General features: G+C 32.3%; 2 protein-coding genes across 10 annotated transcripts in view; one reads left to right on the forward strand and one right to left on the reverse strand.

Moving 5' to 3' along the window:
- Positions 1-123: 123 nt before the first annotated feature.
- On the reverse strand, positions 124-9,496 carry LOC145724935 (uncharacterized). Of its 4 annotated transcripts, none has more exons than XM_081973436.1 (6): positions 9,058-9,496; positions 8,613-8,803; positions 8,323-8,487; positions 5,381-5,510; positions 4,161-5,248; positions 124-419 (listed from the first exon to the last, which is right to left on the reverse strand). In XM_081973436.1, exons 1-6 carry the CDS (start codon positions 9,221-9,223, stop codon positions 291-293), a joined length of 1,869 nt encoding a protein of 622 aa, XP_081829562.1. In that variant the 5' UTR covers positions 9,224-9,496; the 3' UTR covers positions 124-290. The 4 variants fall into 4 exon arrangements, with proteins under 4 accessions (XP_081829562.1, XP_081829561.1, XP_081829560.1 ...); XM_081973435.1 differs by having other exon boundaries at positions 8,544-8,803; XM_081973434.1 differs by having other exon boundaries at positions 8,538-8,803.
- Positions 9,497-9,650: 154 nt separating this feature from the next.
- The window catches only part of LOC145724932 (uncharacterized), a 35,883-nt gene continuing 28,883 nt past the window's right edge, over positions 9,651-16,650 (forward strand). For all 6 annotated transcript variants that reach the window (XM_081973425.1, XM_081973427.1, XM_081973430.1 and 3 more), the window contains exons 1-5: positions 9,651-10,023; positions 10,135-10,354; positions 14,139-14,215; positions 14,273-14,467; positions 14,523-14,762. In XM_081973425.1, the coding sequence (XP_081829551.1) occupies positions 10,161-10,354; positions 14,139-14,215; positions 14,273-14,467; positions 14,523-14,762 (706 nt within the window). In that variant the 5' untranslated portion in view covers positions 9,651-10,023; positions 10,135-10,160. The remainder of the gene's footprint in view (positions 10,024-10,134; positions 10,355-14,138; positions 14,216-14,272; positions 14,468-14,522; positions 14,763-16,650) is intronic.

The raw sequence follows: 16,650 nt of genomic DNA on the forward strand, positions 1-16,650 counted from the left end.
TCTAGTGTCGTTAAATTTGTTTTATTAATGTTTAAATGTACACGCTCAAACAAATTACCATCCTTCATATTCTCATCTTCATTTTGATTTTGGGTTATGGTTTATACGAATCATAGTTTAACGTCACTGGTTAATTCTTTTATTTCAGTGTCTTGAACAATTTTAAATAACATAATTAACTCAGAACAGCATATAAAACATTTAAAAACGCTAATAAATGAGCATTAAATTAGTTTTAATAATACAAGATCCTTAATCGATACAAACAAACATCAAAATAAATCAACAAACTATTTTTGACCATACAAAGAGGATTTGTCCATCATCTTTATTATCATTGGATACTTTTCTCCTCTGGTAATTTGTACATCCATAATGGTATCAAGTTTAAGTAGTTTGTCGTGCAGTCTTTTTAAAGCCTAAAAGTAATAAAATGTTGATCTAAATAAGGAATAACAGACATTTCAGACACCTTTCATTTCAATTATTAATTATTCTAATATCAAAATTTTAATAACTATTTTAAAGTCGTTGATTTATATAACGTTTGTGCTCAAATTTCATTCTGACCTAATATGAAGCGTTTAAATGCAAACCCAGACATTTCACACATAAGAAGTTTTGAATAAAATGAAAATAACCTACCAAATTCTTCAAGTTTCACCAATAAACTTCGCGTTTTCAGTTTTATCCAAAATGTTTGATGGTGTAACATTTGTAGTGTTTTTTCAAGTTATTGGATAGGAAATTTAATGAAGATTCCAAAAATGTGCTTAAAACAGTAATTTTCTTACTCCAAATGGGTTTTACAAGCAAATTTGTCCCTGACTGTTCTTTTAAACTGTGTTTCTGGTAGTTCAAACTTTAACACCGCTTTTCTCCCTAACTATACCAAATTTTGTAGTGTTTTTTAGGTTATTGGATAGGAAGTTTAATGAGTATTCCATAAATATGCTTCAAACTGTCCCGCTGTGTTTTTGGCAAATTAAACTTTGATAGCGTGTTTCTCCGTGACTGTCCTTGATTTTGAGTGCTTTTTTATGTCATCAGATAGGAAATTTAATAAGGAATCCAAAAATGTGTTTAAAAACATGATTCCATCACTCCAAGTGGAGTTTTACAGGCGATTTTGTTCCTGACTGCCTTTTAAACCGTGTTCAAACTTTAGATCTTAATTTTACTGATTTGTAAATTTGTTGCACCAAATCAGTTTTTCCTAAATAACTCCGAAATAGTGAGAGTTACGAAAAATTTGTAAAAGACCAACAATTTTCCTAATCAACTCCTTAACCCAACACCGTAAATTTGCAGGACCGTTTTTGCTTTCAGTATACAGGGTGTGCATAAAAAGTAAGGTGATTGACTGTTTTCTACACCACTGGAAAGAGAAGCGCAATACGGTTAATTTGAATGGTTGAACCGCGCTGAATTCCCAAAAATAACCGAGTTACAGGGTGTTCAAATTTCAAACCACAAGTTCAACTGATTTTAAAATGTGTTGCATCAAACCAATTTGTGTTAAAAAAACTCAGAAACGGTGAAAGTTACGAAAAATTTGAAGGAGAGCGAAAATGTTTGTAAAGAACTGCCAAACTCATACTTGGAAGTTTCACAGTAAGTCAGTACTATACAGAGGGTGCATGAAAAGTGTAGTGATTCAGATGTTTTGTCCACCCTATTCGCCATTTTTAAAAGAGAATTTTTTGTTCTACACTACGGAAAAGAGGAGCTCAAGGCGGTTCTTTTAAATCTCTAAAACAACAAATAACAGCCCTAATCGTAAAATACTTTTCAAATAAATGACAGGAAAATAAAATAATAAAAAAATTGCATTGTATGGGCTTGAGTGGGATAGTCTTATTTGTCTAACAGACATCAAAGAGTAAAGTATAAGAATAGCATGTCTGATCCTTTGTGTGTTCAGTATGGAGTACAATGATTTACATATCTGAGAGTAACTTGAATCTTATGCAGACGAACGTAAACAACGATTTGGAAAATATATTCAGATGGCTATGTAAAAATGAACTTAGTGTCAATCCACTCAAGTCAAAGTTTTGTCTGTTTGGGAGAAAAAGTAAGTTAAGAAACGTCTCCTTGGAGCAGCTCGATGTAATTATGAACGGCACCAGGATTAAGTACGAAAGTCAAATAAAGTATCTGGGAGTAATTATTGATTTCAAACTCAAGTTTTATGCCCACGCTGATGATATAACTCGAAAATTTTCAAAGAAGTTGGGATTCATTTCGAGACTAGGAAAAGAATTTTCTATGGAGACCTGTATATATATTTCAGCCCCTCATCTCAAGTTTTGTTCTGCTCTTTTATACAGTCTGCCTGGTTTTAAGATAGATCAGATCCAGATGGTGCAAGATCGAGCAATGAGGTGCATATTGCGATGCAACAGGTCTATCCATCCATCCCATCGTAACAATGTCCACGATTTTAGCATGTTACCTGTCCAAAAAATGATTGTGTTTGCCGTCCACGTGTTCGTGTTTAAAAAATGGACTGTTACCACCCTATGCAAGCGGATCAAGTCTTTTAACGAAGTCCACAGTTACAGCACTAGAAACTGTTCTGATTTTACGAAAGGAAGGAAATGACAAACAGTCTTCTCCACAATACTTTATTATGACCTTGGATGGTAAGGTCTGCTCAACAAGTTTCGGTCACATAAATGACCATCTTCAGGAGCTTAAATCGGTCGATCAATGTGACTACTGTCTTTTTACAAGGGGAGAGACAGAGAGACCCATGTTATAACGAATTAGTGACTATAACATAGTTAAGTAGGTGAACAAAGCTCATTATGGAGAAAAAATTAACTATAGCACATTAAATTAAAATTAAAACTTAAACTAGACCCATTTAGGGCTGGGTGAGACCCTAGAGGCGCTCAAACGTTTGACTAGGCGATCAAACGTTTGATCGCCTCTTCAGTGGATGGTGCACGAGTTTTAAGATCTTTTTTTCCCCCTAGGGTCTCACCCAGCCCTAAATGGGTCTAGTTTAAGTTTTAATTTAATGTGCTATAGTTAGTTTTTTCTCCATAATGAGTTTTGTTCACCTACTTAACTATGTTATAGTCACTAATTCGTTATAACATGGGTCTCTCTGTCTCTCCCCTTGTAAAAAGACAGTAGTCACATTGATCGACCGATTTAAGCTCCTGAAGATGGTCATTTATGTGACCGAAACTTGTTGAGCAGACCTTACCATCCAAGGTCATAATAAAGTATTGTGGAGAAGACTGTTTGTCATTTCCTTCCTTTCGTACTCTTGCGACTCCACTGAAAGAATATGGACTACTACTTCGTTCTGTTCTGATTTTGTTTTGAGTGGAAATTGTAGAACAACACATGTTCAATTCAGTATTGTACAAAGGCCTTCAAGGTTTAAATATGTTGCCCAATGTAGTAAAACACTGTGATAATTTGAATAATTTTAAAAGAGCCCTAAGATAACATGTTGTAATTTAAGTGCTTTAGCATGTTTTTACTTTTTAATTCGTTACTTGTTTCTAAACAGGTTCATATTTGTCCATTTTATTTATTTTATTTTTATATTTGCATGATTTGTCATTGTGTTTATTTTTATAGCTACATGCTAAATAAATACTATTATTATTATTATTAAAATGATATTTTACAAGCAAATTTCAATTAGACCCACAAATTTACTGGTAAAATTGGTCAATTCCTGTCACACTAAATTTTACTTTACCTTACCGGTAAATAACCGGTTAGGGTAAATTTACGCCCATCACTATTCTTAATTAACGTCATGTGTGGGAAGAAATATCGATTTATCCGGAAAATGGATGTTTTACTGTTCAATTTTGAATTAAGCCATATCAGCAGATTTATATTTACCATTCAAATGACGTTGTATGTTCAACATTATATGCATAATTTGAGTTATTTTCAGAACAAGCCCAACACTCTTTTATGTGAAAATAAAACCAAAAATAATCATTGACCAACCAGGGACAACTTAAAAATTTTAGTTTTTTGCACGCGCTTCTTTCCCATCCTGTATAGTACAATAAAATCACTGTCCCAGTTGAGTTAGAGCTCTTATTTCGTAATATTTTGTATGATGCACGAGAGACTCTTCTGTAGAATAATTCAAATATCCAAACTGAAATAATACTTACCTCAAGAATCTCCTTTTTAGCATCTCTGTTATCGGACTGAATTGTGAGTTCCCGCAATTCTTTCAGCCGCTTCAAAGTTGTATTAGCAAGCGTTTCCACTATACTGGAATGAATCTGAGCAGTTATTTCCCCTGAATCATCTTTGACCGTTATAACCATATAAATATCAGTGGCGTTTATTGTGAGTTTCTCTTTCACTTCTTTAAATTTGCCTTTTATTTTGAACTTTCCATGTCCAACGTTTGGTATTAAAGATTTTAATTTTTCTATTGAAAGCACGTTAACGGTTTCAAAGTTGTTTGATTTACAGACTTGTTTAACAGATTTTTCTGGTGAGTGGCTGCTAGAGTTGGCAAAATTTCCCAAATTAGATTCAACATTTTTAGCTGAAGACGTTGAGCAAGTAGACCGGTTTTTACTAGAATTGCCGAAGTTTAACTTGCTTTGAGCAAGTTTTTTAGGAGGGTTTTTCAATTGTGGTTTGAAACTTTGTGCCCTCTGTGTACTAGAAGGTAACTTGGACATTTCCTCATCTATTCGGTCTAAATGAGAGTCTATATCTATATCACTAAAACTGTCGTCCAAAACTATGACTTTCTCATCATTAAATTTACAAACACTTTGTGGTTTCGTAGAATTCAGCGCACTGACAGAATCTAATTGATCTAAATGATCATTCAGCAACTCATCATCTATGTCCATTCCTTCAAACAGATCTGGTGAATCGGAACGTCTCGTTTTACTTGAACCAGCGTTTTCCGTCATTTTATTTGTAGTATAAGCTGTTTGTGCATTTGATTGCATTGATTTGCTAAAGTTCTGTACAGAAGGATCTTCAAAATCCTGTTCCAGTTCTCGGAGTAAATCATCGTCAATAACAAAATCTGTTTGAATATTAGTATTGTTCCGTTTATTTCGGTAGTTGCTGCAACCAGGTTCAGCCAAGTTGGAAACACTACTACCTCTTCCAGAATCTGAGCTTATATGATTATTTTCAACTGTATTGGTAGAAATTTGATTTCTATTTTGTTGTAATCTTGTAGTTTGCATAGAGGTTGTATTATTAACCGACTGGGTCGTGGTGTTAGCTGTAATAAACAAAAGTTATATTAACTATACAATCAGTCATTTTTGGTAATATGAGCTTGGCGGGTTTCCGTGTAATCTAAGTATAGGTTCATAAATTCATTCAATTTTAACCTAGATGGCATAAAACTTACCTTCAGGAACTTCCAAAATTTTTTCATCAAACTCATTGGGTGTTGGATTTTCTTCAAGTCCTAGGGCTCTGGCAAGGACGTTTTCGGCAGCATTTGTTACAAGCAATTCTTCCACATACCCACCCAATGCCTACAATATACAAGATTCACGAAACATACAGATGTTTATTAGAGTATTAAGTATTAGAATTACAACCATGTCAGTAATTCTTTGGGTCATTTTTAAAACGCAGCCTTTTTGAAAGGAAACATAGATTATAATGCGGTTTGGACTATCATTGTGATAATTTTGACAATTATGACCCTTGATTTGTTGGCTTTCTACTGACTAATACTTTATTTTTGGTTTTGTTTTAACCCTCAAGAGACAGAGTGGGATTCATGATAACCCTCTAGAAATGATCATTAATATGACACTTATACCATCATACTAGCAGCTATTGTCAGTTTGACGTTTTTATCAGTTTTCTTTTCCTTTCTAAAAAGTGCCAGAGGCCTCTACTGTCTTAAACCTTCCCAGAGTCGTTCTAAATTGTCAGCGGCCTGCAGGACCGTTTTGAATGTGCCAAAGAGATCTACTGAGAACTTTCTGAAAAGTCCCAGAACTCTCTACAACTGTTTTAAACCCTTCCAGGATTGTTTTAAATTGCCAGAGGCATCTAGGACCATTTTGAAAGTTTCATAGACCTCTAAATGCTATTGAGAACCTAAAAAGTACCACAGGCTATTGCAAGTGTCTTAAACTTTTCCAGAACTGCCTCTTAAATTTGCTAGAGGCCTCTAGGACCATTTTGAAAGTTCCATAAACCTTTAAATGCTATTGAGGCCCTTTTGAAAAGTGCCAAAGGCCTCTACAAATATCATAAACCTTCACAAAGTTGTTTTAATTGCCAGAAGCCTCTAGAACCATTTTGAAAATTCGATAGACCTCTAAATGCTATTGAGAACATTCTAAAAAGTGTCTTAAACTTTCTCAGAACTGCCTTTAATTTGCTAAAGGCCTCTAGAACCATTTCGAAAGTTCCATAGACCTTTAAATGCTATTGAGAACCTTTTGAAAAGTGCCAAAAACTTATCATAAACCCTCCCAAAGTTGTTTTAATTGCCAGAAGCCTCTAGGGCCATTTTGAAAGTTCCATAGACCTCTAAATGCTATTGAGAACCTTCTAAAAAGCGCCAGCGGCCTTTACAATTATCTTAAACTTTCCCAGAACTGCTTTAAATTGCCAGAAGTCTCTAGCACAATTTTATAAGTTCCATAAACCTTTACATGCTATTGAGAACCTTCTAAAAAGTGCCAGAGGCCTCTAGGACCATTTTGAATCTACCAGAGACCGCTAAGTGCTGTTGACAACCTTCTAAAAAGTGCCAGAAGCTTCTACAAGTATTTTAAATCTTCCAAGAATTGTTTTAAATTGTCAGATGTCTCCAGAACCATTTTTAAAGTGGCAGAACTCTCTAAATAATGCTGCAAACCTTCTAGCTATTGAAAGAGGCTTCTACAAGTGTCTTTGAAGAATTGTTTTAAATAGTCAAAAGCTTCTAGTTACATTAAGAAAGTGCCACTGGCTTATACATGCTTCTGACAACCTTCTACAAGTGTTCATATTTAATTGTTGGTACATAAGCTTTGATTGGTTAGTTATATACTATATAATTTATTGTAGCCTTAAATTATAACCTATAACAGTAATCATTTTGACAAGCAATCAATATCACATTTAATCACCGACATACGTTTTTTGCTGGTGATTGTGACGCAGCAGTCAGAAGTCACTGAACAGACTATACAACGGCATTTGAATGATAAATATAAACATGCAAATATAGCCTAATTCAAGAATGAACGCTGTTATGATAATTTTCCGGATAAATCGATATTTCTAGACATGAATTACCTTAGACAACAACTTACCATGTTAAAAAAATATAAAAAATATCTATTAGTAAAGTATAATATACTTTTCATTTTTTGCTTACCATTTTAATAAAATGATATTAAATATTACTAAATTTAAAATAAAACCAACAAAAATTATTGGTCAATGCTTTGACTGCTTGGAAATTTCACTTTTTTGCTGTCTCTTTTACACCCTGTATAGTTGGATTTTTACCTTTTGAGAATGACGTCATCTTTTTCCATCTTTGTTTCTCGCATATCAAACATATGAAATAAACAATTTTAGCAAAAAAGGCACGTTGTTAATTTTGTCGTCCTGTCACATTAAAAACGTTGACATTTACTGTCACTTTGATTTAAACGAATATCAAAGGTATAAAAATGCTGTGCTACAATGAGAAGTCCCAAATGCTAATTCTAAATGTGCTGTTTTTTTTCGAGTACAAAAAGAAACAGTTTCCAGATGTCAACTGAAACTCTCATGATCACTCATTTTTCAAAGCATTTGTAGGTTAAAATTTGTGATCTAATTCCAGACTTGCGTGTTTTTTCACCTGCTTGACGTCATTCTCAAAGGGTAAAAATTTGACTATATAAGGCAGTTATAGCTAAAACATTTAAGTTTTTCACATCAGCAAAAAGCCAATAAATCAAGCCCAATAACCATCCAAACCCCATTAAAATCTGTTGATTCTTTTGGAAATGGCAAGGTTTTAAAAATGACCGCCAGTTTATATTCAACAATTTTTCTACCATTAACCAAAGTAAGACTACTGTATGTTAAAAATGTATTAATCTGCTTAATTCAGAATAGTCACCAAGTAATTGCTGTGTAGATAATGGGCAATATCATTTAGAATACATAATTCAATAGCTATTTATGCACCTAGGGTGTTAGAGAGAACATAATTATGAATGTGGAGTTATGACAATGCCTGCCTATAATGTGCCCTCAGGTTGTTAAAAACACTATAACATACACTGTTTCCAAGGTATTATTTATTCAAAATGCAAAGGTGAAACATAAATATAATTTGAATACCTTAACATTGACAGGTTCAAGCATCAGTCTTCCATTTCGAACCATCACAGGTCCAGTTATATTCAATTTAGAGCCAGGTCGTAAATTTATATTTAAACAAGGAACTGGTTTAAATTCCATAGCTTCCACTTCTTGCACCCCATCAGTAAGAGTCAGTTGCAATACCTAAAAAAAAAAACATAAGTACCTATAAAACAAAAATTAAAATTTGGTACTTGTACTGTATAAATATCAACAATAACCAAACAAAGGCCTTCCAAATTGTTAAACCTAATATTGTGCTTCCTCACCCGTTTTCCAAAATCTTTTTCCAGTTCAGTATTTTTGGCTACCTTATTTCTAATTCTTTGCAGTTGCCATAATTTTGGTTTTGAAATGTCAACTATTTTCATAATTTGAAGGTAGAATATTCCAGTAAGATTGTACCTTTTTTCTGAAGATAAATTAGCAGGCAATGACCGAATTTCCACCATTTTTAAATCTAAAAACATTCACAATCAATAGGCATCTTATTATAGAAGATATTAAAGTCAAGATCATTCTCCCTTATAAAAATAAAGTTACACATCTACTTTTCAATTCTTTTTTGTTTTTTAGCTGTTACTTCTCTGTATTAATTAAACAAGCTTTCTTACAGTTCCTAGTATTTTATAAAGTATTTTTAGAGCATCTGTAAACTTTAAACATACCTACACAATTCAAATCAAGGCTCCAAAGCTTTAAGATTAAGCTTACCTAAAAACAACCACTGTTGGTAAACCGAACGATATAACTCTTTAATAGTATAGTTGGGATTCAAATCATTTTTACACCATTCCGCACAACTTTCCAGCCACTCCATTGAGACAGGTATGTGGTAGCTGTCCAAAGTATCTTTTAACTCTTGAAGTTCTGTCGGCATCTTGGTAAGAGTTAAATTTTGATATTGAATATCAGTTAAACCCTGTAAGTAGGATACAATTTTCCTTATTTTGACTGCCTATTTTTTAAGTCAATTTAAATGTTTTGTTGAATTGTATCAAAACGCACTAATTACATAAAATTTAGTAAGAACAAACATCAATCTCCAATACACCAAACCCAAATCTTGTTTTATAAATTTAAATTTAAGAATAAACAAAAATCTAAATTTTGTTTAGGTAGAATGTTAGGTTAACAACTTCTTCTTCACCACATCTCATACTCTTGAGTATTATCGACCGCGACCGATACTTTCCGTAAGCACATCTCTATATGAAAGCGGAAATGACAGAGGTTATGACGTCGATTCGACGTATTTGACAGTCAAGACTACCAACCCGTTAGCGATTTTTATAAGTTTATTTCTATTAGTACCATTTATTTTATTTGAAAGTAATTCTCGTCAGTAGATTTACGTAGTTTCTGGATAATTTTTTTACATAAAATCAATTTTTGAAGAACATTTTTAGCTTAAAAACCAATGCAATTAAAATTGGCTTAAATACCTGTTTGTTGGCACTACGTCGACGCCAATCGCCGAGCATCATGGGAAAATCATGAAGGTTTCTTGACAAGTGACCATTGTTACGCATTATTCGAAAAAATAAACATTGTGGGATTTATTCGGAGCAATTAAATTAAAACGTTCAATTAGCTGATTAAATACATACCAGAAAGCCGAAACTATCAATAGGACTGGTATGGTTTGACTCCAAGCACACCCGGCGGCAGGATACACAGGTAAAAACGCCATTCAGTTTATGCGGGAATCTGCCAGTACATCAACAACAAAATTTAGTTTCTGTTCTGAAATTTTGGGTGTTTTTAAGCCGTTTAAAATACATTTTACAGTGAATTCTGGATTTCGTGCTGGAAAAATGAGCTCCATGTTTGATGATAGTGATGTGGACAATCCCCCTGTTTACAAAAAGGGGGACATTGTTTGGGTGAAGCTGAGCAGTTACTGGTGGCCTGGTGAGGTGAAAAATGAAGAGGATTTGCCCAGTGACTTACTCACAGATTTCAAAAAGCCACCATTGGTTATTGTAAAGTTTTTTGAGGAAGACACTTAGTAAGTTTATTATAGTTATTTTTCAGGCACAGTTTTATGCATTTGTTGCTTTTTCTACACATTGAAACGAGGTTACTGCACTCACAGACCCAAATTCTGTGGAATAACTTTTTCAATCTGTTGTTGACATAAAATGAAAACTTTTTTACATCTTGACTATGGTACTTAAAAATTGTGTTTTCATATTTTATTTTCTGCTTTTGTAATAATTTATAAACTGGTTTAGTCACTAAAATGTGTCATTGTGGATATCATGATAGAAAAAATCGTAAAAAAGGCAAAATGTTGAAAATTTAATTTAATTTTACATAGTAGCAGGAGGTTGTTTTGATGAAACTAATCTTAAGAAAAAGACTTAAAACAGTTTTCCTTAATTTTGTTATTATTTTTAATGCCTAATTAGAAAAATCAAGAAGCTTTAAAGAAAAAGTGATCATTTTCAATAAAATCTGCAATGTTTTTTGACTCTTCCATTCCATTTTATGTCATTAATTTGCTCCTTGTTATAACTGACTGCCCATGTTAGAAGAAGCAAACATTTAATTCATTGTGGATTCATAAGGAAAACTATACAGTGCCAGTTTTCATTTTTTTTTTGTTCTTTCTCAAAGCTCCGTAGCAGGTTTCACATATAGGTACTACCCACACATATCTTATTTTATTCTTGTTTCATATTGAAGAATTTAATTGAGTCACTTTTGGTAAACAAATAAAAATGTCAAATGGCTAAATTAGGGGTAAAGTAAGTATTTTACTTTACCAGGAAAATTTGACTGGTAAATTGTGGTTGTGTGTGGTTGTGGTTAAGTGTTTATTCATGTTATTTATTTATTTTATTTATTATTGGATAGGAAATGTAATGAGGATTCCAAAAATGTGCTTAAAACAGTCATTGCTTCCCTACAAATTGGTTTTACAGGAAATTTTGTCTGTGACTGTCCTTTCAAATTGTATTTCTGGCAGTTCAAACTTTGACTCCGATTTTCTCTTTGACTGTACCAAATTTTGTAGTGTTTTTTAGGTTATTGGGTAGGTAAATTTAGTGAGGATTTCAAAAATGTGGTTAAAACTTTTTGTTGTCGTTTTCTCACTCCAAGTGGGTTTTACAGGCAATTTTTTTCCTAACTGTCAAACTGCTCAAAAGTTGCAAAAAAATCAGGGTTTAGAAAAGTTTTCTTGTAGTATTTCATATAAAACATGATGTGATTTGAGATTTATGTTTATTTATGATAAATGACAGTTTTGATATTAGTCATAACTGTCAGAATTTGCCTATAGTTTGCAAGAATTACAGTTTAACACAGTTTTCGAAACAAGACGCGTGTTTCTGAAATTTATTACAGTTTTAACAATTTTTAGTAAACTACCGGTAAATTACAAATTGTTTAAATAATGTATTCTTATTTGTCATAATTTAAACTGATAATAAAGTAATAAAGAAAATATAATAGTTTACTGAGATATTAAGAAAAGTGACAAAAAACTGATATATAATGCAATTTTTTAGAAAAGGCTATTTGTTCACTATTCAATCATTTATTCAGAAAAGTTTGACTTATTTATTTTATTATTGATAAACCAAAATCTCTAAAGCAATAAATAACAAATCAAAACAACTCTATTTTTTGTTCAGTCTTTATTTTTCAGAATTCTACTTTGACAATATTTTATAAAAATTAATAACAGCCATGACAGGAATATGATATCTTTCAAGCAAATAGATCCATACATTTTTGATTTTAGATGTTTTGTTTCTTGGCAGTCATCATCAACTTTCTTTTTTCTTATGGGCGCCATATTGGATTTTTAGCCCACCAAATAGTACATTTTATTCTGATTTTTGTGATGTATAATAACTTATGATTTGCTTCATAAATGACAAAATAATTCAATAAAAACTCATTTTACTTTAGCTGGCTTTGAGTTGATGACATGTTTTATGAAATGTTATTATTTGACAGTACTTGTCAAACACGATTCGGACGATTATTAGAGCAAGTCAAGTATAGTTAAAAATGTATCTAGAAAAGAAACCGCCGCACAAAATGTTATTATTATACAAGCATTGCTGAACTATTTAGGTAAATCAGAAAATGAGATTTGTTAGCATTATCTCTAACTTAAACAGCTAATTTATGTTTCCAAGAGAAAGATCATCATTTTAGGAACTTCATTTTTTGCCAAATTTTATTTTTTTATAATGTTAAGTGCAAATTTAAATAATTTAATATTGGATTTTGAAAAACACCAAATCGAGCCATGTTTTGGTTAAGTTTTAACTAATTAAAGTTATGTGGGGATGTTGTTCAGGCCAATTGGGTGTGACAAGTACTACCAAGTAATCTTCATAAAATATCTCATTAAACCAGACTTGAAATACTGGTTGGACAGCACATACCAGCTTACCAATTTGGCTTTAAACCAAAACACTCGACTACACATCTACTCTTTGTTCTGACAAATAACATACAAACTAACTTAACTAACTAACTATTTTAACTAACTTTTAACTTAACTAAACTACACACTTAGACGACAAAAAAGGACAGCCTGTTTATTTATGAACATAAACAAGGCCTTTGACAGTGTTTGGCATGCAGGCTTATTATATAAACTGCATCAACTTCAAATACCAAAATACCTCCTTTACAATATTAACAACTACTAGAAAATAGACAACTACAAGTACTCATCAATACTGACTACTCCTATTCTTTCTCTCCTGAGCAAGGGCTTCTTCAAGGCTCTCCACTTTCCCCACTTCTTGATAACATACTGCCACAACATTTACAATCATAATTTTCAAGACAAAACATCTTACATATTACAATACGCGGTCGATACTGCACTTATCGTACATGACAAAACTACCTCAAAAGCTACAGAAAGACTTCAGAATCTAACGACAATACAATGACATGGTTTTATAAGTGGCGACTGACACCAAATGCCACTAAAAATCAACTTATTTTGTTTAATCATAAAATCAATATAAACTCACCCCCTATTACAGCTAACGGCCACATTACTGAACCCAAAAACGACATAAAATATCTGGGAGTGACTATTGACAAAAAATTAAAATTTACGAAACATTAGAACTGAAATTATCAGAAGGACAAAAGCTTTAGACTTTAGCACTTTAGATCACTAACCTACAAAGACAAAGGAATAAGTACTAAAACAGCCACGACAATTTATAAATCCATCTGTAGACCTCTGCTAGATTATGGAAATGTATTGAGGATAAATGCTACCGAGAAAACCAAACAATACATACAAACCACTGAACAAATTGCACTAAGACTAATTACAAAAATTAGACATCCGAATAACCCTTTACATAATCCATCCAACGAACTCCTTTATGAACACACACAAATGACAAATTTCAGAAAGACTGCTACAAATTCAAACTAAATGGAAAACAACCCTAACAACTGGACTATACCTGACCCTCTTTGTCTAAGAAGACAAACGAGACATTCCCGATTTTCCTTTCCCTCCTGCAAATAACTTAGATTTTAACTGTAAATTAAATTTTGATTTTTTTTTGTAAATATTACTGTTAATTTTTGTTCTCAAATAAGGTTAGAAATAAATTATCTTCGGAAGTACTCGAAAAATCGAAATTTTTAAAACTGCATTTCGTTGAGCTTTAAATTGCGCAATCTCGTATCTCTTACAATTTCCAAAATCCCAATGTGAGGGTCAAATTTGAATTACCCTGTATACAAAACTATATTTCCATTATGTATTTACTTACTAAACATTTTATTTTTAGTGAGTATATTAAACATTGGTCACACATTTATCCATATGATTGTGACAAGAAAAATTACTTTATCAGAAAAGGAATGGGTAAGTGTAAAACCTAAATTAAATTAAACAATTTTTTAATTACATGTTTTTTGTAAGGTGGATTCAGAGCCAAACTTTCCCATATGTCAACTTTTCCAAGGGATGTTACAACTGCTGAAGAAAGAACTGATGGTGACCCCAATATTTTAAGTCAACCTGAATTTTTACCAAACAAGAAGATAAACTATGATGAAATTTTTGGCACACCTTCTCCTAAAAAATCGTCCAAGGGTAAAAGCTTATCCAATAAAAGTATGTTTGCCTATGCAATTAAAAAAAAAAAATAGTGAAAACACTGCTTTTATAGAGTCTGTTACAAAAGATCCTAAAGCTCCCTTAGTAACACATCGTCGTTTTATTGGAAATGACGATTACAAATCCTTTATAATGGTTCAAGAACCATGTAAAGATCGGCAGCCAGACAGCGAGGACGAAGACATAATAAAATTGAATCAAGAACCAGAAGAAATTATAAGATGTAAAATATGCGATTTCTCAACAACTAGATTGGGAGTACTACTGATTCACAACAAATTACATTTGGAAGGTAAGCGTAACTAATTGTAGCTTATTAGAGTATAATTTATTATAAACAATAATCTTGAACAAATTCCAGATTAAGGTAGATTTGTTATTTCAAAACCTGTATGTCGTAAAAATAAGTTAACAGACTAAAGAACACGTTCTATTTGCGGGAATAAATTGACGTGAACTTTTCACAACATATTTGAAATCAAATTTTACTTTACGCTTTACACTGATCCAATTCGTCCGTAAAGTCCTAGCGTGAATAAATTCATTAATTTGCTGTCGTGAAATCGTCAGCACACTTAATATCTTCAGATTAAACAATAACTTAAAAAATGGTTTTTATTTTGTGATTATTTAGTCGTCCACAATTATTTTTATTTTAAATATTCTAAAAACCACTGAAAACTGAAAAAGTAATTGGAAACTATAGCCATAATTGCTGCTATAGTAACTTCTTGTTAGAAATACATTGACACATTTGATTTTTATTGAAGTGCCTATGTATTCACTTAACGGGTACCACAAAATAATGCGCAGATATTTCAGTCAAATTTTTTACTGATATTAGAAACCTGTTTTTCACGTTATCGAAAGTAATATGGTAATTGTAATGTCAAAACCAAGAATGTAATAAATCGACAAATTTTAATAAACCATTTTTTATACTTATACCTATTTCTAAGAAACAAAAAATGCGATCCTTTATGGATTTCGGTACTAAAGTTCGATGGTGCAACTGATTTATGTAAAGGTGACAATTTAGCCATTTTTCAAATTTTATTATAATGACTAATTATCTCTTGAATACATTTCCACATATTTTAAAATATTGTTTGTTCAGTGACTTCTGACTGTTGCATCACCAGCAAAAACGTACGTCGGTGATTAAATGTGATATGGATTGATTGTCAACTTAAGTCAGAGGCTAAATAAATTATATAGTATATGTCAACCAATCAAAAATGCATATACCAACAATTAAACAATTCTTAGAAGGTGTAGAACACTTTGCAGAGGCTTCTGGCTATTTTTAAAGGTTTTCAGTTGTATTTAAGAGCCTTTGGGAATTTCTAGATGGTTTGCAGTATTATTTAGAAAGCTCTGGTTCTTCCAAAATAATTCTAAAGGCATCTGACAATTTAAAACGATTCTCGGGAGGTTTAAGACACTTTTGAACCCTCTGCCACTTTTCGGAAGGTTGTCAATATCATTTACATTCAAAATGGTCCTAGAGTCCTTTGGCAATTTAAAACAGTTCTGGCAAAGTTGTCGAAGAGGGTTCTGGAACTTTTCAGAAAGTTCTCAGTAGCATTTAAAGGTCTTTGGCACATTCAAAACGGTCTCGGAGGCTTCTGACAATTTAAAACAAGTTTGGGAAGGTTTAAGACACTTGTAGAGGCCTCTGGCACTTTTTAGGAGGTTCACAATAGCGTTTAGAGATCTCTGGTACTTTTAAAATAGCGCTAGAGGTTTCTGGTAATTTACATTAATTCTTGGAACGTTTCAGTATAAACTCTGCAGAAGCCATAGTATATGACCAATCAGTCAAAGTTTATGTACGATTGGAAAACTCATTTTGCTAGTTCGTTTTTAAAACTTTCATCTTTATTTACATCGTTTGGGCTTTGACTTTGTACGTTAGATTTCAAAATGCTTAAAACATTTCTCTTTAAAATGTGACATCAGTAGTAAACAAAAAGGGTTATTAAAATAAAAATTTTACTTCTGAAAATAGACTATGAAAAGTCTTGAAAGGAGGATTTGTTCTATTTCACTATATCTAAACGGTATTTTGCACACAGAACTGCTCTATACAAAACGAGTCACGCTGTTTATTTACGATACTGATAAAAACGTAAAAATAATCTGAGATTAGTCATTAGTAAGCATGGGATTGTTTGCGT

The sequence above is a fragment of the Ips typographus genome, linkage group LG2 (assembly GCF_016097725.1).
Source record: "Ips typographus isolate SLU linkage group LG2, UJ_Ityp_2.0, whole genome shotgun sequence".
Taxonomy (NCBI): domain Eukaryota; kingdom Metazoa; phylum Arthropoda; class Insecta; order Coleoptera; family Curculionidae; genus Ips; species Ips typographus.

Excerpts from the sequence above, each read along its gene's own strand:
- LOC145724935 (XM_081973434.1), bottom strand. The coding sequence starts at position 9,223 with ATGCCGACAGAACTTCAAGAGTTAAAAGATACTTTGGACAGCTACCAC. Across the intron at positions 8,488-8,537 it reads TTGATATTTATACAGTACAA|GTATTGCAACTGACTCTTAC; the intron begins GTACCAAATTTT and ends TTTTTTTTTTAG. Across the intron at positions 5,511-8,322 it reads TTGAACCTGTCAATGTTAAG|GCATTGGGTGGGTATGTGGA; the intron begins GTATTCAAATTA and ends TGTATATTGTAG.